The sequence below is a fragment of the Desmodus rotundus genome, chromosome X, assembly GCF_022682495.2.
Source record: "Desmodus rotundus isolate HL8 chromosome X, HLdesRot8A.1, whole genome shotgun sequence".
In the NCBI taxonomy this organism is placed as follows: Eukaryota; Metazoa; Chordata; class Mammalia; order Chiroptera; family Phyllostomidae; genus Desmodus; species Desmodus rotundus.
The window spans coordinates 7662062-7684582 of record NC_071400.1 but is presented as its reverse complement, the minus strand read 5'-3'; the positions used below and the strand labels follow the sequence as shown (position 1 = coordinate 7684582).

At 45.8% G+C, this 22521-nt stretch overlaps 1 protein-coding gene across 2 annotated transcripts in view; it reads right to left on the bottom strand.

The window, feature by feature from the left end:
* Positions 1 to 1521: 1521 nt before the first annotated feature.
* Positions 1522 to 22521, bottom strand: part of KIF4A (kinesin family member 4A) — a 103183-nt gene continuing 82183 nt past the window's right edge. The window contains exons 21-31 of one of the 2 annotated variants that reach the window (XM_024555227.3): positions 20344 to 20499; positions 20118 to 20218; positions 17506 to 17635; positions 16240 to 16410; positions 15728 to 15835; positions 14659 to 14736; positions 14191 to 14289; positions 13415 to 13591; positions 5744 to 5860; positions 2524 to 2646; positions 1522 to 2252 (exon numbers count right to left, since the gene is read on the bottom strand). In XM_024555227.3, coding sequence (XP_024410995.2) covers positions 2052 to 2252; positions 2524 to 2646; positions 5744 to 5860; positions 13415 to 13591; positions 14191 to 14289; positions 14659 to 14736; positions 15728 to 15835; positions 16240 to 16410; positions 17506 to 17635; positions 20118 to 20218; positions 20344 to 20499 — 1461 coding nt within the window. In that variant the 3' untranslated portion in view covers positions 1522 to 2051. The remainder of the gene's footprint in view (positions 2253 to 2523; positions 2647 to 5743; positions 5861 to 13414; positions 13592 to 14190; positions 14290 to 14658; positions 14737 to 15727; positions 15836 to 16239; positions 16411 to 17505; positions 17636 to 20117; positions 20219 to 20343; positions 20500 to 22521) is intronic. The other variant, XM_045191282.3, reaches the window with a different exon arrangement.

Here is a 22521-nt window from a genome sequence, read left to right as displayed (position 1 = left end):
ACATAGAGAGGGTATTCGGGGAACAAGAGAGCAACGAGGGGCCCTGGTCTCTAATGCAGTGGGTGTGTCCTGTGGGTTCTGGAAACTTGATTACTCTGACATTACAAAAATAAGTTATCTTAAATGCACAAAAGACAACAGACAGGCTTACTTAGGGTAAAGATTGACTTATGTCAAGGAAGATACAGGCCTAGGATGTGACTACCCACTTTTAGGAATTTTCATATTCAGACCGTCCTATGTGGTTACTTTCCGTCTCTGTGTTTGTAAAGCTGCCACGCAGGCTGCTCCTGAGCTGGTCAGGTTTCGTATGTGGCCCCTTTTTCGTCCACGACATACAAAAGATGCTGTCACTACACCAGCGGCAGAGAGGGCTGGCTAGCGCTCGCAGTCAGCTTAGCGCTGCAGCACAGGGCTCTGGGCGGGACGGGGGCTGGGGGCTGTCTTGGGGGACCTTCCCCTGTCTCCCTTTAGGCCGATGAGGTGGGTCAGAGCCTGTACGCTAATGTGGTGTTGGTAGGAGAGGACGCCTCTCTGGGGATAGCTCGGTTTCCCCTCCCCCAGCGCACGCTGGGTCTGGAACAGCGAGAGGAAGACTGTTATGCCAAGAGACAGCCCCCCTCCCTCTCTGCCTTCCCATTGTATCCAGGGGCTCTAGTTGGCAATGGCAGGGGCTCTCCTGTTCCCTCGACATTAAAATGCAGAGAAGCAGGGCTGCTTGCTGGCAGGCAGCCAGCGAGGGCTGTGGGGGCACCTAGTGCTCCTGCAGGCCTCATTCTCAGCAGGGCATCCTCCACTTTCCTTTGCTTGGCTCTGGTGGATTCTAGAGGAGTCTTGGCTTTCATGTGCCAAGTTCTGAGGGGTGCTTTGGGAGCTTTTATGAGGGGGGGCAGCTAGGATTCAGAATGCATGGGATACGAGAGGCTGCCCAGGGCTTGCAAACTCTTCCGAAGGCTGCAAGGCCAGTCAGCAACCGGCGTTTGGCATTCCAGGGCTGGCCCCTTTTTCACTTTAAGTGGAAATGGAGAGCGCTGATACTGAGTGAGGAGTGAGCCACGGCCCTCCACTCCCCTTTCAAAGGAGAAGGGCAGCCCCAAGCTCTGCTCCAACAAGAAGTCAGGCTGACAGGCATTAGAGATCGTCACTGCTGCCACTCCAGTCACATGGGACACTCTGGCGTTAGACCTGGGTTCAAGTCCTAGCTCTATTACTCACCGACCCTGTGACTTCAAATAAAACCGTGGGAGGCGCATGCAGGTGCTTAGTGTGCACATATGATCCTTCCTTCCCAGTCCAGAGGCCAGGCAGGCTGTGCAGTGGAGGTCAGGCCCCAGGCCTTGCTAGTGGGATTCTGATTTCCTAGGGTGGCAGAGCCATATGAAGACACACTGTGGTGCTCCGTACACCCCCGTGTATACCCCACGGGGGACGGGGGCTGCGACAAGGCAGTGAGGCCCTGGTGGCTTGCGCGGATTGTCCTTCGTGGCCTTCTCATGGGCCAAGGAACGCAGGTTGAAAGTGGAACACAGAGGGGTCTTTGCAAACAGCAGTAGCACTAAGCTTTATTTATTTATTTATATCATTAAAACGTTAACATTTTTAGAGGTTTCATTTACCTCAGCACCACGGAGACCCCCTTCCTGAGGTGGGTGTGGAGGACTGGTGCTGGTCCCCCCCCCACCACCTAGTCCGGGCTCCACCATTAAGCTGAGACAACCCAGAGATAAGACAGTCTTGGCTGCCTCGCCCCCACTGGGAGACAGCCATCACTGTTCGAGGATCGGAAGGAGCTAGACTGTACAGGGGGGACTAGTTCCTGAGTCAGCAGGAAGGTCAGTTGCTTCGCTCCTCGGCAGGTGGCTTAGCGCCCTTCTGGAGGAGACAGTGGTAGTCCAACAAATGTTCCTTCCCTTTCAGTAACACGCTGTCCCCTTTTTACAACAGCAAGAAACCTGAAATCTAGAGGAGTCATTAAAAAAACAAAAAACCCTCTGGCTGCAACCAGAATGCATCTCCCAGGCCGGAGTGAGGCAGAGGCGACAAGTCCAAGCTCAGTGGACTTCTTCTTCAGTAGGGGAGCTTCCCGAGAAGAAGCTCATATTGCTGGCCAGAGCTCGTTTCTTTTTCTTCCCTGGAGCTTTATTTTCTTGGGATTCTGTGGTGACATGTTTCAACTCTGAGAGGCCGAGGGAGGAGGCATTTGGAGCAGTCTTTAACAGAACCTGCTCCACCTCACACATCTCTTGCAGGATCTAGAAAGGACAGAAACAGGTCTGACGAGATCTCAGGTGGGGCAGAGGCTCAGCCAGCTTGGCCCCCACGAAGGCTCAGCATGCTCCCGACAGTACGAGGTGTCCCCTAAGACTCATCTGTGGGAGGAAACAGACTCCAGCCTGTGCCCCATTCCCAGTTCCCAACATGCAGAGTGTACCTCCCTCCCCACCCCCCCATGGCTCTCTGTCAGAGCTGAGGCCGAGATGGATGATAACACAGCTGGAAATGGCCCCCTTTCAGCCCACCTACCTTGCTGTTGGGAGTGGCACAGACAGGGTTGAAGAAGCTCATTCCTGGAGTCACCTCCGTGGGATCCTCCAGTTTGAAGGAGCCTTCAGAATCTTGGGTCCGCTCAATAGTGCCCAAGCTGTCCTGTGAATCAAGTAGATAGGCTATTAGAAGTTCAAGTCCCAGGGTTACAGAATCACTGCTCCCCTTCAACCAGTGAGACACCAGCTTGGAGGCCCTCACCAGTGTCTAAGCAGGTCTAGGGAGACCCTGCCTGGGGAGGTCGTAGTGCTTGATGGCAGCCTCTGCAGGCAAAGGACTCAGTAGAAGAGTGGCCCAGGACACATCACAAGGCAAGGTTTAATCAAGACCAAGCCTTGCTCATTTCCTTGATTAACCTTCCCTTCCTCCAGGCGGCACTAGCCTGGTTAGCGCCTCTCTCTACAAGGGGTTGTCCATAGCAGTCTCTTTATCAGGAAGGAGACTGAAGCCAAGAGAAGGAAGTTACTTAGGTAACAAGGCGACTCCGTGGTAGACCTTTGATTGCAGTTACAACGTGCCGCTATGAAAAAAGAATTGCATTAAGTGTCAGGAAACCTGAGGTCCAATCTTTTTTTCTTTTTAAGAAGTCTAAGATCTTTTAGCATGTTTTATTAAATGTATTGGTGTGACACTGGTGAATACAGTTATATAGGTTTCAGGCGTACAATTCTATGGCATATCATCTGTATATTGCATTGTGTGCCCACCACCCAAAGTCAAGTCATCTTCCGTCCCCATGTATTTGACCCCGTTTCCCCTCTATGACCTTCCCCTTCCCTCTGGTAACCACCATGCTGTTGTCTGTGTATGAGTTTTTGTTTGCTTTTCTTGTTTGTTCATTTGGTGCTTATAGTTCTACATGCCACATATGAGTGAAACCATATACTTCCAGACTTTTTCTGACTTATTCCGCTTAGCAGGATCTACACAAGGTCCATCTGTGTTGTTGCAAAAGGCAGTATGTCATCCTTTCTTACGGCTGAGTAGTGTTCTGTTGTATAGCTGTACCACATCTTCTCTCTCCAATCACTGGGTTGTCTCCATGTCTTGGCCACCATGAATAATGCGGCAATGAACATCGGGGTGCATATATCTTTGCAAAGAAAAGTTTTCAAAATTTTGGGGTAGATACCCAGAAGAGGATTGCTGGGTCATATGGTAACTCTATTGGGAATTTTTTGAGGAACCTCCACATTCTTTTCCATAGTGGCTGTACCAGTTTACATTCCACCAGCAGTGAATGAGGGTTCCTTTTTCTCCACAGCCTCTCCAACACTCGTTACTATCTGTCTTATTGATGATGGCCATTCTGATGTGTGCGAGGTGGTAGCTCACTGTGGTTTTGATTTGCATTTCCCTGATAGCTAGTGATATTGAGTATCTCTTCACATATCTGTGGGCCATTTGTATGTCTTCTTAGATGTTTTTATTCAGACCCTCTGCCCATTTTTAAATTGGATTTTTATTGTTGTTGCTGAGTTGTATGAGTTCCTGATATATTTCAGTTATTAACCCCGTACCAGAGGTGTTCTTTGTAAATATATTCTCCTATTCAGTTGGTTGCCTTTTTGTTTTGCTGGCAGTTTTATTTTTAGCTGTGCAGAACCATTTTAGTCTTAGTCTCATTCATTTATTTTTGCCTGTATTTCCCTTGCCTTTGGGTCAAATTAATAAAATCCTTTCTATGACCAAGGTGCATAAGTTTAGTAATTACAGTTTCATCTATGTACTTTGTTGTTTCAGGTCTTATATTTAGCTCTTTGAACAATTTTGAGTTAATTTTTGTGTACGGTGACAAATAGCAGCCTGGTTTCATTTTCTTTTCTTTTTCTTTTTTTTGGCATGTGGCTTTCCAATATTCCTAGCACCATTTATTGAAGAGGCTTTCTTTTATCCATTATAAGTTTTTGGCTCCTTTGTTGAAAATTATTTGCCCATATACTTGTGGGTTTATTTCTGGGCTTTCAATTCTGTTCCATTGGTCTGTATGTCTGTTTTTCTGCCAATACCATGCTGTTTTGATTACTGTCATTTTGTAGTATAATTTTAAGCCAGGGAGTGTGATACTGAGGTCTAATTTTAGCTATCATACCAGCTGTGTATTATCAGGTGAGTCACTTAAGCTTATCTCTGGGCCTTAATTTCCTTCTTGGTAAAATAAAAGCATTACACTAGGTCAGTGGTCTTTACAACTGAAATCCTAAGAGGAAGCCCAATACATAAACAAGTAAAGAGCAAGCTGCTTTGGCTGACGAGGGGTCACACTGGGTCAGGTCACGTACATCTGCTTGGAGGCATTTCCATGGCGCCACCGTAGGAGTCTAGAACCTGAGTTGAAGGAAACCGCAGGAATAGACTGCTGATGGCCATCTGACACCTACGATTGTTAGCCTGACCTCTGGCTTGCTGTTTTAGTCCTCTAATGACTACCTACCTTAGAAGTATTTTTAATGAAAAACCCAGGGCAAAACTGCTCACATGGAGCTGTTCAAGAAATGCACAATGAATAATCATTAGACTAAGCGCAGTAAAATTATTGTTTATCACACAGAGAACTGTAGGAATGAGCTCTGGCCCTTGGCCCAGGTAGGCGGAAGGCAAGCATGTAGATCTGACCTGCTTGGTGCTGGCCTTCTCAGCACACATTTTGTTGCCCTGGGTTTCCTATTCCTGGGAGGATAGCTACAATTAACTTGGCTCACAATGGTGACTGTTAGGAAGACCATGTTCCCGTGGGTCTTTTCCTGGAGCCATGGAATAGCTGCTTCCCACGGAGAGGGGCTAAGTAACTAATGTCTCAAGATGTCAGACGGATTAAATTCCTTCCTGAAAGCTGCCACCTCAGCACGTGGCCCTTACAGTTCCAGCTAAGCCTCTGGATTAGCCTGATCCTGCGAGTCTATATGCCTGTAAATGCCTGCTTTCTGCTTCCTTGCTCCTGCCTCAGAAACTATGCCAGGACTTCGTAGCCACGGCTGGGAATGGGGTGCTTGTACCTGGGAATCCCCCGGGAAGGGCTGTGGTTTCTGAAGGGGATGCGTGGACAGGCCAGCACAGAGGAAGAAGGATTAAGGGAACTGTGTCTTTTTCGGATTGCAGAGGGAAGGAGAAGGACAGAAAGAGCCGTGCAGGAGATTCCAGGTTGCAGGATGAAGAACAAGCTTGTGAGGAAGGTGAGGGGCGACGACACTGGTCCTACCTTGTCTTGCTGACGGTTCCTACACTTTGTGGGGTCACAGCTGCAGTCCACACCACAGTTCGACTTCTGTTTCCGGCACCCACACTGCCTGTTCCCACACCAGCCCTTGCAGGAACACTGCAAAACACGTTTGTACAAAGACTCATTACTGAAAGGGTTAGAGAGCTGGTTTAAGGGGCCTTCCTTCATTTGCAAGCCTTTCTCAAAAACACCAGCAACTTTACCAAGCTTCTATCTCCTCAGTCCTCTCTTTAATGAAACAATGAGCAGCACGAAGCAACATGGGTTTACTAAGGACAAGCCAAGCCAGCCAAATCCAGTTTGAGGGGCATAAAATACTCGAAAGACAGATCAGAGAGAGAGCGTGACAACGCAGGGCAACTGACAGAGACTCTTAGGATAAGTTTATGGCCAGAGCGAAGAAATGCGAGCAGGATAGTTGCAGAGTTCGGTATATTTAAGGCCTGGGCACAGTTGCTCAATGTCTTTGGATCTCCCTAACAGTACTTCATCCAGCTCAGATTTCTACAGCTGTTCAGTGTCAGCCTGGGCTTTGTCCTTTATCGTTCAGCATTTTCATGAGTCGCTGATGATATGGAACGTCATTTACATCTGTATAGCGCTTTACTGTTTTCAGAGGACTTTCATATCGTATACGAATACCAAATCCCATTTGAATCTCATAAGCGGTCTGCAAGGTAGGCATGTGAATCGGTTGTAACCGCAACACAAAGCTGGAAGGATGATTGACATGTAAGATAACAGGATCGCAATTCACACATATTCTGACAAGGCTGAAATTATGTGCTGAAAGTAAAAGAAAAGTTATAACAGGGACCAGTGCAAGTCTGGCATTTAGGTGGCCCCCAAACTCAGCCATGTAAATGTAACATGATGGGAGGGAAGATCTGGCCGAAAATTAGTTTTTGCACAAAAGGCCTGGGAGATTGGAGGCATTGTCAAGTTCCGGGAGTCCGAAGTGTGACACGGCCGTCCAAACCCAAATGCAGTCAGGCAGACATCTGGGGTGCGGAAATCACTGCAGCAACTGCCTTGCTGTGCCTTCCGTCGGCCAGAGCCCATCAGAAGCAATCCATCCCATTACGGGGCTGCAGCATCTTGTCCGGCACAGAAAATCATAGACAATAAAAAACCCCTGCATTCGTGGCCCTCCCCTAATAAGGAAAATAGGACAGATGTCACTGAAGTCTCCTTTCTGATTCCCTTCACCTCCCTCCCTCCTTCCCAAGGGCAAGCAAAGTCTCTCCAATTAAGTGGTTTTTATTCCCACACATGTCTTTTACCACATCTGAGTTTTTATCAAGAAATACAAGGAATTTTCTGACATAGTTTCAAACTTTACGCGAACACATGTAGCTCCTCTGGTTGCATTCCTTTTCGCTCTATGAACAGGCCACTCTTCATCCCTACTGCTCACAGCACCATGTTATACACGTCCTGACAAGGCTGCGGTAGCAGGTGACGTTAACGTGTGACAGGCACTGTTATAATCCCTTTCCAAGTATTTGACCCACCTAATCAACAAGCATGTTTCCTTGTGGACACATTCAGGAGTTCACTGTGTGTATGTGTGTAATAAGGAGGACATTATGCTCTGGCTGGTGTGGCTCAGTGGACTGAGTGCCAGCCTGTGAACCAAAGGGCCGCCAGTTCGATTCCCAGTCAGGGCACATGCCTGGGTTGTTGGCCAGGTCCCTGGTTGGGGGCGCGTGAGAGGCAACCACACATTGATGTTTTTCTCCCTCTCTTTCTCCCTCCCTTCCCCTCTGTCTAAAAAATAAATAAAATCTTTTAAAAAAAGAGGACATTAAACCAAAAAGAGATGGGTGACCAGCCTTACGGGAAGCGATGTTATAAGAGAAACAATGGAAGAAAGTGGGATAGTTTGGTTTGGAACGAACAGGTGGCAGAGCTCACAGCATGATGGGTGAGTCAGAGGGGACGTCAAGCGACCGTCTAAAGCCCGGTGTGATGTTTGAAGCATCTCTCTAATAGCCCTGGTCTAATTATCCCAAACTATTCATCCTGGCATGATGGTTTCCGTAAAACTTCTGACCACAGGACACACTTCTGTCATCTGAAGTGACACGGGCCCAGTTGAACTCCACTTTCCCAGCACAGTTGTTCAAACCCTGAACATCATTTTCACTCCCCAGTGCCCCTCTGTCCAAATCCTCTCAAAGCTAAATATACCTAGAGCTCCGTCAGTGACTCACCACATAGCATGGCTTCCAAGAATCCTCACCAGCTTGACTATACATCAATTTGTCCAAGTTTGTCTTTCACTGAGACATCCAGAAATAAGACTAACTTTCTAGATGTGCTGGGACCATTTTGAAGTAGATCGACCCAGCTACCTCCCTGGTTGCAGACCCAACAGTCTTGTGGAAGAGGCCTAAAATCACAGTAGCTTCCCCTCCTTCATGTCTTTGTGGGTTCATCCTGAGCCCTTCGTCTCTCTGTGATGACAACCATCATCATTAATCTGTAGTTGTGAAGGTCAAAAAACCCATAATTACATCTTTTTTGATTATGAGAATAATATATATCACTTTATAAAATTTCAAATTCAAAACTGTGATTTTGCCCTGGCTGGTGTGGCTCAGTGGATTGAGTGCCATCCTGCAAACTGAAAGTTTGCCGGTTCGATTCCTGGTCAGGACACATGCCTGGGTTGCGTGCTGGGTCCCCAGTTGGGGGCGTGCGAGAGGCAACCGATTGATGGATCTCTCACATGTTGATGTTTCTCTCCCTCCCTTCCCCTCTTTCTAAAAGTAAATAAATAAAATCTTTTAAAAAACCACAAATAAAAAACCTGTGATTTTTAATGTTTAATACTTGTATATAGTACTGCATTATGTGAAAATCTCAATTTATTATACCAGTCCCCTACAATAGCTATTCAGATTGCTTTGGAAGAAATTGCTTGCTATTAGAAATGATGTTACAGCAAACATCGTGGAACATAAATATGACCCAGATCGCACCAGGATTGACAAGGCCCTCTGTGATCAGGCCCCTGGCTCCCCTCTGATCCGATCTGGGACTACTGTCTCCCCCCCCCCCTGCTTCTCAACACACTGTGGCCACACTGGTCTTTTCAGCTGCTCCTTCGTCAGCTGAGGTCTCTGCATTTGCGGTTTCCTTTTCCTAATGTTCCTGCTCTGACTCTTTCCTGACTTGCTCCTTCTCTTTGTTCAGATCTCATCTTAAACATCTCCTCCTGAGAGAGGCACTCTGCTGAAGTACTCTTTTCCTACCCCATCTGAGACTTCACTGTATTTTCTTTTTATCTCTTATCATCTAAAATGATTTTATAGGTTTTTCTGGTAACTGTGTGTCTCTCTCCACAAGAATGTCTTTCTTCAGTATGGTGAGGCCCAGGATCTTCCCTGTCTTGTATTCTGTGTCCTCTGTACCTAGGAACAGCGCCTATAATAGTTAGATGCTCAAAAAAAGATTTGTTGAGTAAATCAATCGTTTTACACACCACTAACTATTTCCTTAGGGAGATAGGAACTTTTAAAGCATTTAAAAAAAGATTTTGTTTATATTTTAGAGGGAGGGGGAGGGAGAGAGAAAGAGGGAAACATCAATGTGTGGTTGCCTCTTGTGCGCCCCCTACTGGGGACCTGGCCTGCAACCCAGGCATGTGCCCTGACTGGGAATTGAACTGGCAACCCTTTGCTTTGCAGTCCAGTGCTCAATCCACTGAGCCACCCCAGCATGGAAGATAGGAACTTTTAAAGGCTTTTGATACATATTTTCAAGTTGCCTTACAAAAAGGTTTACCACATTTACATTCATAATAGCAATAGACAGGAATGCCCATCTTAGTCATACCTGCCGACACCTTATATTAAAATTAAAAACCCCCAAATCTTTGCTTCTTTGAATAAGACAGGACAAAAGACAGAGTCCTACGAAATGCCCTAGAGATATCTCACCAGGATGACACCGATCCATTGGTTGCTGTAGGCTGGGTATGGCCCTCTGACCGTGCACAAGTTCATCTGTATGCCTCAAAGACACTCTCGTACCCTGCCTGTGTGTCTCTGTTTCATGTGAAGGGATGATAGGAGAGTGGTGTCTCAAAGGCTGTCATAAGGAAGAACAACTAGACTTTTATGGAGCCAAGAGCCACTGGGATGGTTTACAGGACAGCCTACTAACAAGAACAACTTCCGGAGAGTTACGGAACACGGTGAGCTGCACTGTGAGTTTCCCGACTACCAGAACTTTTCAAGGAAGCAGGGGCTAGAAACACACCTGGGGATGTTATTATAGAACGGCCACGACACACAGGACACGTGTATGCACACGAATGCCACATGCACTAGCTACAACTTCATCTCAGTCTTTCTCCTGACAGGAAAAGATCAGAATGTAAGACAGGGAGCATGCCCTTGCCATAGACAGAACCGCAAATATCCAGGTGTGTGGTGTGTGTGCACACGTGTGTGCATCACCACGGTTGGCAACCCACCCAGCACATCCCGACACCACGGGTGAGAACCGCTCTAACAGAGGGCTTCTTCAGGTAGAGTGGGAAGTAGAGCTGAAAGGAACCTCTGGGGTTCCTTTAAGCCAGTGGTTTTCAACCCTGACTGCACATCTGAAATCTCTGGGGAGCTTTTCAGGCAGGCCAGGCCCTACCTCAGATCAATTAAATCAGAATATCAGGGGGTGGGGTCCCCAGCTCCCGTGTTTAACAGCCCCCTTGGGGATTCTAATGTGCAGCCAGGCTTGAGAACTACTGTTTTACAGTCTATAATTCCTCTCGCACTAATTTCAGTGTGTCTTAGAATGAAAAGCTCTGGTGAGAATTTTAACATAAAGATTACCCACCTAGGAATTAGGAGACTTGGGCTCTAGTCCTGTATTTAATACTGGGCATGACCTTGGACAAGTTACCTCAGCCAAGTTCACCTCCATTCTTTCATTACTAAGGTAGAGACGGCAATACCTGCTTCCCATTTTCTGCCAAAGGGGACAAATGAGAATATTTGTAAAACGCTTACTGTGCTTTAATAACAGTACTGCACGATATGTCATCTGTCACAAGGTGCTTTTGCATACATTCCTTCTTTTAACTTCTCAGATACCATACAACCCCATATAAAGGTAGTTTTATTAAAATCCATTTATTAAAAATAACAACAACAACTAGAACCCATTTACAGAACTTCAACTGTTATTCTGGCTCAGTATCTTAGTGCTGGAAGGGACATTATACACCTGTTCTGGTCCAACCCCTTCATTATACAGATGAGGAATCTAGGTCTAGGGAGATTAAGTGACCTGCTTACCGTCACCAAACTCACCAGTGACAAACTCAAGACTAGAACCCGTGTCTACCTGGCTTCTAAACTATTACTTTTTTATTTTTATTTAATTCCCCCCCCTCAAGATTTTATTTATCTATTTTTAGAGAGAGGGGAAGGGAAGAAGAAAGAGAGGGAGAAAAACATCAATGTGTGGTTGCCTCTCACACGCCCACAACCCAGGCATGTGCCTTGACTGGGAACCGAACCTGTGACCCTTTGGTTTGCAGTTCTGTGGTCAATCCACTGAGCCACACCAGCTAGGACTAAACTATGACTTCTTTTAAACTCTAGTACACTATCACTCAGCATGTTCTTAGTGTACATAGGAAAGACGGCTGAGTGAGGAAGCTGACGTTTTCAGCATTAGCTTTGGACAAGTCATCGTTTTGGTGTCTGCTGCAGTCTACTTTGCAGTAACCTAGTGATAATACCAGCGCGCTTCAGGTGGGTTGAAACAATAGTAGTCAGGATGACCTTCATGCAAAGCATCAAGGTCTACAGCGACTACCCACGGGCAGCTGGACCAAAGAGCGGCCAAAACATCCACGTACTTCAAGGTTAGCACAAAGCGAAAAACCAGATTGTAGGCCGGCTTGCTCCCCTTAAAGCCGACCTATACTCTCTTCTCGAGTTACAAAATCGGGGAAAAGCCTAGAAAGGAATCATCTCTCACTGTTTTAGACAACGGGATTTCTCATTGATAGCAAATCTTGTTTACTTGCAATTTTCGTTATGTATTTCCTTTTTAGGCTTAGAGCAGTAGTGCTGTAACACATATAGTAAGCTTTCCTCGAGGCAAGTGTGCTTGGATTTGTTTCTCATTTGGAAACCACCCTCCACCCCGGGGTTCTAGGCCCTCAGCTATGTGTTTCTGGGTGCACTTTTCACCTCTGCTTCCTGTTACCTAGCTGACCTTTTCATCTGCATTCAGCTCACGCTCTCTACTTCAACCACCGTAGAATCCATAAATGTTTGCTCAGTAAGTAAAGTCAGGCATGTTCTGTGACATTCCTCTAAGTGTCCCAACCCTCTGACCCTCTACTACTTCTACCAACCAATAGCAATAAGCTAGTCATTGGGCCGGAAATGGTCTCCCAGCTGCTCCCAACATGCATTTCCCTTTCTGTCTTAGAATGCAGCAACAGTCTTCTCTCTCCTGGCATCTTCCTAAACTCTATCTACTTGGTTTGGCTTTATAGTCAGCCACTCTTAAAAACACCTCAGTGCATTTCTGATATGAACACGCTGAGGTTCTACGGTGTGCTTCTATTTCTTTGCCTTGTTCTCCCGTTAGATTATAAGCTCTCTGAGGCTAAGGAGGAGCTAGCTCTCAGTCCCAATACATTGCATTCCTGATACTCTTTCCAAGTGACTTGATGCCCCCAAGACTGTCTATTCCTCATGACTTGCTTCTTTCTGACGTGGCTCTATAAGGCTCAGTTCCCCACGTGGTACACTATCAGCTAATGAAATCAACTAACCTTCCCGGAAGCCAGCCTGCATGATCTGGGAACTGCTCTCTTTAGGCGGAATGTGGCCGCAGGGCACAGTTGGGGTAGCGGGGAACCTGTAGTGCCTGGGAAGTTAATGTTTAAACCTAAAACATCTACGTGGGAAAACTGTGTAAGGCTGTCATCACAGAAGGAAATAAAACAGGCCTCAAAGTCAGACCGTTCCTAGCCAGGCTGAAGTTGGTGTGTTTGACCTTAATTGTTAGCCTTTCCTGTAATTCCTGTCACCCCTGAGCCTAATGACCAAAATCACTGTATTAGGCAAGGAAGATGAAGTGCACAGTCAGCTTCTGGCCTGGAATTTTGACTGATATGATGTGATAGAAACAAACTGGACTTGGAGTCAGAATATTGGATTTCCAGTCCTGGCAGTCACCTGGTTTTATAACCTCGGGCAAAGTCATTTGCCCCCTGTGGGTCTCAGAGCCGTCTGCACAACAAGTAGTAAATACCTTGCTGACTTTTTTGTGACAGTGAATGGTTTCACATAGGAGAATGGTTTGTAAACTGTAAGTACTAGAAAAATGAGGAGGCTTATCATGACCACTCTGGAAGCCGCCTGAAGAATGGTCTAGAACAGAACGCTACCATCTTTCAGGCTGGTAAGAACCCACAGACATGAAGAGAGCCGCCTTGTACACTCAGGCCGCCCCTGTGACTGGCCCCGGGTTCCACACAGAGCTGGCCCGACGAGCCCTGCTCTGTAAATCCAATGCCTCTGAATGGGACCGAGGGGCTTGCGGTGGGTACATTCCCACCGGCAGTGGAGATGAGGACTAGAACCCCTGCCAGAGGTGAGAGCTGCGTCCTACCCCTTGGATGTTCTTCTTGCACATCTTCAATAATTTCGTCGGTTTCCATTCCTCATCGTCCCCATCGTCAGTATCAGTGTCCTCAGGCTCATTCACTGAATACTCTGAACAATATTGCAGATCCTCGATGTCCATGCTTTGCTCCAGGAACTTTTCTTTCAAACGGGAAGGTCTTGGCTGAGAGCAAAGGTTTGGGACGGTCATCGAACAAAGACAACAGCAAAACCAAACAAAACCCCCCAAACTCAAAAAAACAAAACAAAACACCCCACAAAACCAAAAACAACAAAAGCATGTGGAGCGTAACTTCCCAGCAGCGGTTGCCAGCTATATTCTCAGAACAGAGACTTCGGACTCCCTCAGATATAGCCCACTTGGCTTTACCAATCAGAAGAAATTCTGCTTCCACCTTTGGCCTTGCAGAGTCTTTGAAGGGACAGAAACTGCGGGGAAGGAGGCTGAGCAATCTGAGGGAGGAAGGAGACGCTAATGATCTGATAAGTGTCTTTGGACGGACAGCTGAAGGCTGCTTTCTTTGGCTCCTCCCCCTCAGCTGTGTTACATAACGTCTGTATGCGGCCAAGAGTCAGTCTCCCCAGGAGGGAGAAAGGTTATTTTCCTCCAGATTGCACTAGACTTTTATCTGGGGCTCCAAGGAGAAGCGAGATGCTGGAATTTGGAAATTTTACCTGCCAACCTCTTCTAAAAGGCGATTTTAAGCACATTCACTCCAAACCTTGGCTATGCGAAGGTAGCGAAGGCACTAAGCAGTTTACCTTAGGTGGGATATATTCGAAAGAAGAGTCTGGAGAGAGAGGGGTATCCTTAGGAAGATGAGGTTTCTGTTTGCTGGCTACTTGGAGGAGAGTCAGTTTCTATTCAAAAAGAAGAGACAAAGTATATATTGCAGGGCAGCTTCTGAGGGTGTTCGTGGCTCAAACATCAAGATTCCTAAACTAGCTTAATTTTCAAGCCTATGAAAGTGAGGCAGGGTAACGGTAAAGTAGGCTGAAGGACTCCCACTTTACAAGATCGGGAATAGATTCCAAAAAGAGCAAACTGTAAAAAAAAAAAAAATGTGAGTTTATACCATTTTGAAATGCACCTGACAACATCACATGGAAAGGCGATGTCGACCTCCTAAAATGCAGCCCAGACATTGCACTCAGGGTTGCTCCCAAGGGTTGGCCTCAGTTGCAACAGGGTCTCCCAGGGCTTGTTCAGTGGGTGGGAGGCTGTATTACCTGCTTTATGATTTCATTCTCTCGGAGAAGCTGCTTATTTTGCGCACATACTTCTCGCATCTTCTCCAGTTCTTCTTCCTATTTCCGGGAGTGCAGAGATCGGTGGGATTATTTTGGGCACTGCATGTGGGTTACCAAACAACTTGCAGAGATGAAAACATACTGCTGCCAAGTTGCTGGCAGCAGATGGTTTTTGCACCGCAGGCCTTGGCACCCAGAAAAATGTCCGATTCCTACCCATTCCCAGGTGTCCTGAACGCCACTTCTATCCCAACCCTCCCAAGCAGCCCTGACGGCCATCGCGGAAACCAGGGGCTCTGCCCTACATGCTCTCCTAGTCTTTTCTACTCTCCAGCCTCACATCCCTCATTCACATCAGGATGCTGATTAAGAAACCCCCACAGCTCTGTTGCTCTGAAGCCCCAGATGTTTTTGTTCACCATTCTCCGCACAGGCTAGGCAGTTTATTTGCTACTCTAATAATAAACCCGATTCAAGTCCCTGGCCTTTAAGGCAACCAGATTCATGCATACGACCTTAACTAGTTTGGTTATATCTTCGATGGGAGGTACCAAGGAAACCCTAGAGACAGGTGGGTCAGGAAGAAGATCTGAAGTGGGATAAAACAGTGCCCCGGCATGCTGCTAAAGGGTGTGGCACTTCCAGCCTCTGGTAGAAATGTAGACTCCGGGCATTTCATCGACATGTCAGGTCTCAGCTCAGAAGAACAGGCTCAGGAAGACACAGCTCAACACCCCTAGGATTCTACAGGATGATTTAATTTTCTCAACTGTTTGGAGCTCAGCATTGAGGCAAAGAACCAGGAGGCCTCAGAGTCTGGGAGGGAGTATGTACTGTCGTTTCTGGGCCAGAAAGGAGGTTCTTCTATGTATGGCTACATTCTACGTTCCCTTCCACTGATCGACTCAGGCCACAAAGCAGTAGGGGTTGCCATTACCAAGCCTTTCCAGTACCTAATTACTCTTTGCTGCGAGTACAACGGTCTGACACAGATAATTCTCAGTCAGGCCCATGGAAACCAGTCCTGGGGACCTTGGCCTCACTATACCTGACACTTCAGCGTGCTCTGCAGCTGTTGTTCCTTTTCACCGACGGACACCTCTAGCTGCTTCTCTGCCATCTGGCTTTGCTGCAGCTGGCTGAGAAGGTATAGCACCTACAGAGAGATACAACCCAAGGGACCACAGGAGTAAGAGAAAACAGGAAATGCAGCCCAGTCCAGGCAGTGCGCCCGATGAGTCCTTTGCGATTGAGCAGTGAACTGTTCTCTTTGGCTCTCATGGCCTGAAGCAGAAAGGAGCCAGCACGACCACAGCGGTCGCCACGCACGTTAACCTCAATACCAAGATGGAGGCTAAGAGCGCTTGTCACTGCCCTGTGTAAAGTGAGACAAGTCATTTCTTTCTGTTTCAGGTTTCCTCTTTGACAAATTGGGAAAAGACTGTGTGGTCTTTTGAAGGAAATGTCATACCCCACCCCCACCCACGCTATTGTTTTAAACTAACAGCAGAAAGCAATGATGGTCTCTTCCTCAGTAGGGCTCTTGGCTCACCAGCTTACCTTCTCTTGGTGCTGCTGCTCCACTCTGAACAGCTCTGCCTGCAACTCTGTCTCGATTTCGGCAAAGTGATTTCGCTCCTCAAACAGCATCTTCTGCATGTCAGCACAACTGGCGTTGCTCTGTTTGAGGATGCTTTCGAGCTTGCTGACCTGTATTTTGGAGGAGACCAGCTGGAAGAGATAAAAGAAGATCATTTTGTTTGGAGAATGACCTTGCCCCATGCCTTAGGCAGGCAAATGTCCGTTTTCTTGAAATGGACTAAGACCAGTTCCTCCATGTCCAAGTCCATTCTTGTGTGTTCATGTCACATGGAGTCTACCATTGAATAGTAACGCCACCACCCAGGCCAAAAGCCGGTATTTCTGTTGAGATAACTCGGAGCTAGAAGTCATCACAAAGGTCATTCGATCTCTTGCTCTGCCTCACAGCAAGAATAAACCCAACGTGAACAGTAGGTGACAACTCCCAATTCCGACATTTAAGCAGATCTTCCTTAATTTTAAAGAGACATTCATAAGACACACCCTTACGGCCAATTATGTCCCATGTCAGAATGTCTGTGTTCACATGTTGAAACTCGTAGACACGTTAGCTGAGACTGCAGATCCGGCTCTTCAGGCTAGATTGATATCCTATGCTGGCCTACTTAGATATTCTCTACTCGCCCGGACGGTGAACGTCACAAACCCCGGTGTTCACGAGACTAATCAGGATTTCTTTGGTAGGGCAAATCTGCTAACCCAACACAAAATGTAGCAAGGGGAGCATTGTGCAAACTTGCAGAGTTGGAGGAGGCCGTGTGCTCGTCTGCAGAGGAAATTGCCTCAATCAGCAGAGGTGATCAACTTTAATTCCTCCTGTGACAATGTGAGATGATAGATTATTTGAAGGTCGGCGAAGATGGATTTTCCTTCCGAGGAATCGTTGTATGTCAAAGATAGCATTCTCTTTGCTAGACTGTATCTGAAACTTTTCGAATAGACACCTCGCAGGTGTCTTAGAAAGTAGCGCAGTGTGATAGCTTATGTTTAAGTAGTGGCCTAACAATGGCATCCTGATCTTTTCCTAAGAATAACTGCAAACGTTTATTAGTGAGCCCGTGCTCACACCAACTCTTACCCAGAAAATCATGTCTCTGAGGTTAGTGTCATTGTGGTTTCCACTGTGAAAAGTGGCAATAGCACAGTGACAGTATTCCAGGCTAGCGTCGTGTTTCAATCTGCCAAGCCAGACCCCTCATCCCTGGTAGGAAGAATGACATTTACCTCTCCAATTAAATATTTCAGGGCACACTTGGCTTCCAGAATGGTAGCGATATTCTCCCAGCGGTGCTTTGGCCTGTCTTCACTTTCTGCGTCTAGCAGCTTCTGCTGGAAGTCAGCAATCTGAGCGCTCCTTTGGGGAAAGAAACAATGTGCCTTATTGCTAGTGGTTTCAACACCAAGGACAGGGCAAGAGCTCTGAGGAGAAACGGCAAATGGTTTTATGGAAGGAGGTAGCAGTTAAATATCATTTAAATAATGATTACATCATCTGGTTAGGATGTGTGCTCGGCAGCTGTGGGGACGTACATTCTCTCAAAGCCTGGTGCAAAGTCGACTCCAAAGACCATTCAAATGGTTTCACTAAATTACATACTGGTTGGAACACAGGGGTCATATAGTGGCACCTGGCAAGATTTGTTTTAGTAAGGCTTTTCAATGGTGCACTGACTAATGTGACTTCATCTTGAGGTCACATGAGCTCAGATAGTGATATGGTGCCGGCTCACCTATGTGGGGGACAAGATTCAGGTTGGAGAGGGGAAGGAAAAAAATCTCAAAATAACAAATAGGTGGATGATCTTTGCTGGAATTAAAGACCAAATTGATACCTATGGCTGGTGTTGTGAGAGGTTATCTTGAAGTGCCTGCCACAAGACTAACAACTTTCTTTCTTTTTTTTTTTTTAATGTGTCTTTCCATTTATTTGAGTCTTTTTTTTTTTTTAATTTTATGTATTTATTTTTAGAGACAGGGGAAGGGAAGGAGAAAGAGAGGGAGAGAAACATGAATCAGTTGCCTCTTACAGGCCCCAACTGGGGACCTGGCCTGCAGCCCAGGCCTGTGCCCTGACTGGGAATAGAACCAGTGACCTTTCGGTTCGCAGGCCAGCACTCAATCCACTGAGCCACACCAGCCAGGGCTAAAAATAGTTTTGATCACTCAGACTCCCTGAAAGGGCCTCAGAGACCCCCAAGGGTTTGGGGATCACACTTTGAGAACCCTGGTCTAATATGTAGTCCTATCCTTCAACAAGCTTACAATCTTTCTAGTCTTACTGACAAGACTAATAAACATAAAACAGTTAATAAATGTCAAGATAACATATGTCGCCTGTACCACGTGATTGAGTACTGTAAGTTCTGAAGGAGTTTAGAGAAGAGGGAGATCAGTGAGGGATGAAGGGTCAGGGAAGGCTTCTTGGAAGAGGTGGGCTGGAACACTTCAGGACTGTTTCCGACAATACTCCCTTTCCTGTCGTTTCTGACAATTCACATCCCTCAGTGATTTCAAATTTTAGTTTATGGCTCATCAACTTTCGGAAAATTCTCTTGATTAAACTCACCTCTGTCTGATTGCCCTCTATTTGGCACCTGCCTTGCATTTAGGTAATCATTTACTTATGCACAGTGGTATGCAGGTAAATCTTAACCACCAGCAATTAAAAAAAAAAAAAAAACCCTAGACCTGATTTGTGGATTTTGCTGGTTTCTGTGGTGTAAATTCTCTCACCACGGCTAATCGTAAGCTATCAATGGTTTACTATTTCCACTGGAAAGCAAGGATGATGCCATCTGCTTTTTCTATATGTCCCAACTGCACCCCATGCAGCACGGAGTAGGAACTTAAACGCTGACTTTACAGATGTGTCCAAAGATAAACAGCTAGTGTGTGTTGCTAAAAACAAATAAAAGATCTCCAGGCTCTTCTGGGCAATGAAATTCAATGATCCCAAGAAACTATACAGTCTCTAAGCTCTGATCTTTCTAGAGTTCATAGATACTTAAAAGACAGCAGTGATTAGATAGGTTGTGTAGCATAATTTCTGGTCTCAGAGCCAGGAAGGGAGAGAGAGAAGAATGTTCAATGAGCACTTCTAATATGCCAAGTATTATGTTATGTGCTTTACCTATACGTTCTATTCTATCTACTCTGCTGACGATCTCTACAGGTCTCCTACTTCTATGTTGTTGCTCTTCTGGTATCAGTTTTGGGGGCTCCCTAAAGTTTTGTGCTTAGTCAGTTCTGCATCAAAATTTGTGGTGCAGCATAAAGAGCATGGGCTTCAGAGTTAGACCGGGTTCTGACTCCCAGCACTGTTATCACCTTTAGCAAATAGCTTCAGGTCTGTGAACTTCAGATCTCTAAATTGAGAAGAATAATACATGTCTCATAAAGCATACCTCACAGGGAGGGACTGAATGAGAAAACGCATCTAACATGTCTAGTGGCGTGTCTATTTCAAAAAAGAAAATTTGCTACCTTCTCTTGTTTCTCCACTATCACAAAGCTTCTGAATCACTGGACTGATAGGTTCTATTTTGATTCCAGGCATAATTTTTTCTTTGGAAAATCCTAACCCAATGATATATTTATTGATTTTAGAGAGAGAGAAAGGGAGAGAGAGAGAGGAACACTGATGTGAGAAATAAACATTGATTGCTTGCCTCCTGTATGTGCTCTGACCAGGGACCAAACCCGCAACCTAGGTATGTGCCCTGACTGGGAATCGAACCTGCACCTGCTTGGTGTACAGGAGGACGTTCCAACCAGCTGAGCCCCTGGGCCAGGGCCAAGCATACCTTTTTATAATGCCTTTAAGGCAGTCCCATTACCTGAGTTCCATTTCAGTCTCTAGGCTTTCAATCTGCTTTGTAATGGAATCCTCTGAGTCAGAAACTTGACCAGGCAGTTGAGCAAGTGAGAATGTGCGCCTCTGTAAAGAAGAACCGTGGGAATGGGGTTGAAGTACCAAAAGGGACATAACCCTCCAAAGTAGTCAGGGTGTGCGGGGAGTGCGGGGTCTGATCATTGGTCAAATATTTCCATAAGGGCACATACCCGGAGCTTAGGAGGTAGATTCTCCCCAGATTCCTGTTTTTCTTTGAGTTCAGCCAGATCCTGAGCCAGGATCTTTCTATCTTCAAGAAGGTCATTCAGATGGCGTTTGGCTTCCTCAGTACTGACCATAACCTCAATTTCATTTCCGAGCCAACTCTAGAAGAGAAATCAGTGATGGTGGGTTAGGGATGAGGAATCTCTGGCCCATGGACTAGATTCAGCTCCAGACTCAATTTCCCTCAGACCAGAGCTCACATAACTAGAAGTGAGATTTCCATTTGTGCCTACACTTATCAAAAATCCCAATAGCTCTCTGAGAGCCTTTAACAGCGAGATCCCAGAAGGTCACAAGAAAAAGACTTTCTGCAGAAAAATCTTTCTTCAGATATCCTACATTTCTCTGTAGCCTGTCTTTCTCACCTCCATTTTCTCCTTAAGGTTTGTCCTTATCTAGTCATGATATAGAATTAAAGTGTATTTTGATTGTCTACTTAATAAATAGATATCCATTCTTTTTTTTTTAATCCTCACCCAAGGACATTTTTTTCCCATTGATTTTAGAGAGAGAGAAAGGGAGAAGAGGAAGGATGACAGTGTGAGAGAGAAACGTCGATTAATTGCCTCCCATACACGCCTGGACTGGGGACTGGACCTGCAACCTAGACATGTCCGCTGACCGGAAATCAAACCCACAACCTTTTGGTTATGGAATGAAGCTCCAACCAACTGAGCCACACCGGCCAGGGCAATATCCATTCTTAATCTTTAAACTAGATGGATGAGACATTTTTAAGCAAACAAAATTAATTAAATTCCGTTTTCAAAAAAGTAATCATCCCTGAGAACACTTGCACATCAGAAGATATATCATAATAAGAGTAATCAAAAGAGAGAGGGACTGAATATGGTAATATCGGGTAACGTAGAATTCACGTCAAAGAATATTATTACCAAGGACTAAAAAAGGTAATTTCATAATGGCGAAGGAGTGAATTATTTGAGAGAACTGAATCCTTGTTTATACCCCTAATGAAGCACCAAAATATGTGAAACACAATCATATATAAGCCAACAAAGGAGATAATATGGAATCATCAAAATACTCAATTGATCCAAAAGAAGCCAGAAAACAAGGAAAAAGGGAATGTAGAACAGATGGGAAAAATAAAATATAAATAGCAAGATGATAGACCCAAACCTACTGATTATAACATTGGATTAACAAAGCTAGACCCAACTGCATGCAGCCTACACAAAACATAGTGTTAGAGCAAGGACCTCCATCCGAGACGACTCTATCCAGCAAAGCTATCATTTAGAATGGAAGGGCAGATAAAGTGCCTTCCAGATGAGGTAAAGTTAACGGAGTTCATCATCACCAAGCCCTTATTATGTGAAATGTGAAAGGGACTTATCTAAGAAAAAGAAGATCAAAAATACAAACAGTAAAATGACAACAAACTCATCACTATCAACAACTGAACCTAAAACAAAAACAAAACCGAACTAAGCAAACAACTAGAACAGGAACAGAATCACAGAAATGGAGATCACATGGAGGGTTATCAGCGGGGAGCTGGAGGGGGGAGAATGGGGGAAAAGGTACAGGGAATAAGAAGCATAGTTGGTAAGCACAAAATAGACTGGGGGAGGTTTTGAATAGTATAGGACAGGGGTGTCAAACTCATCTTCACTGGGGGCCACATCAGCCTTGCGGTTGCCTTCAAAGGGCCAAATGTAACTTGAGGACTGTGTACATGTAACTACTCTTTAACAGTTAAGTGAGAGCTCGGCGCTGCCGCCAGGCAGAAACAAGGTGCCGGGGATAAAACAAGGTGGAGGGCCGGATTCGGCCCACGGGCCTTGTGTTTGCCGCCTGTGGTATAGGAAACAGAGAAGACAAAGTATTTCTGTGTACGACCCATGGACATGAACTAAGAGGGGGAATGCTGGTGGGAGGGAGGTACAGGGTGGAGGGGAATAAAGGGAGGAAAATGGGACAACTGTAATAGCAAAATCAATAAAATATACTTAAAAATACATGAAGCAAACCAGATAAAACTACAAGGAGAAAAAGACAAATTCATAATTCTGCATGGAGATTTGAATACCCACCTCTAACTGATAGAATAAGTAGGCAAAAAAATCAGCAAGGCTGTAGTAGAAATGAACGGCACA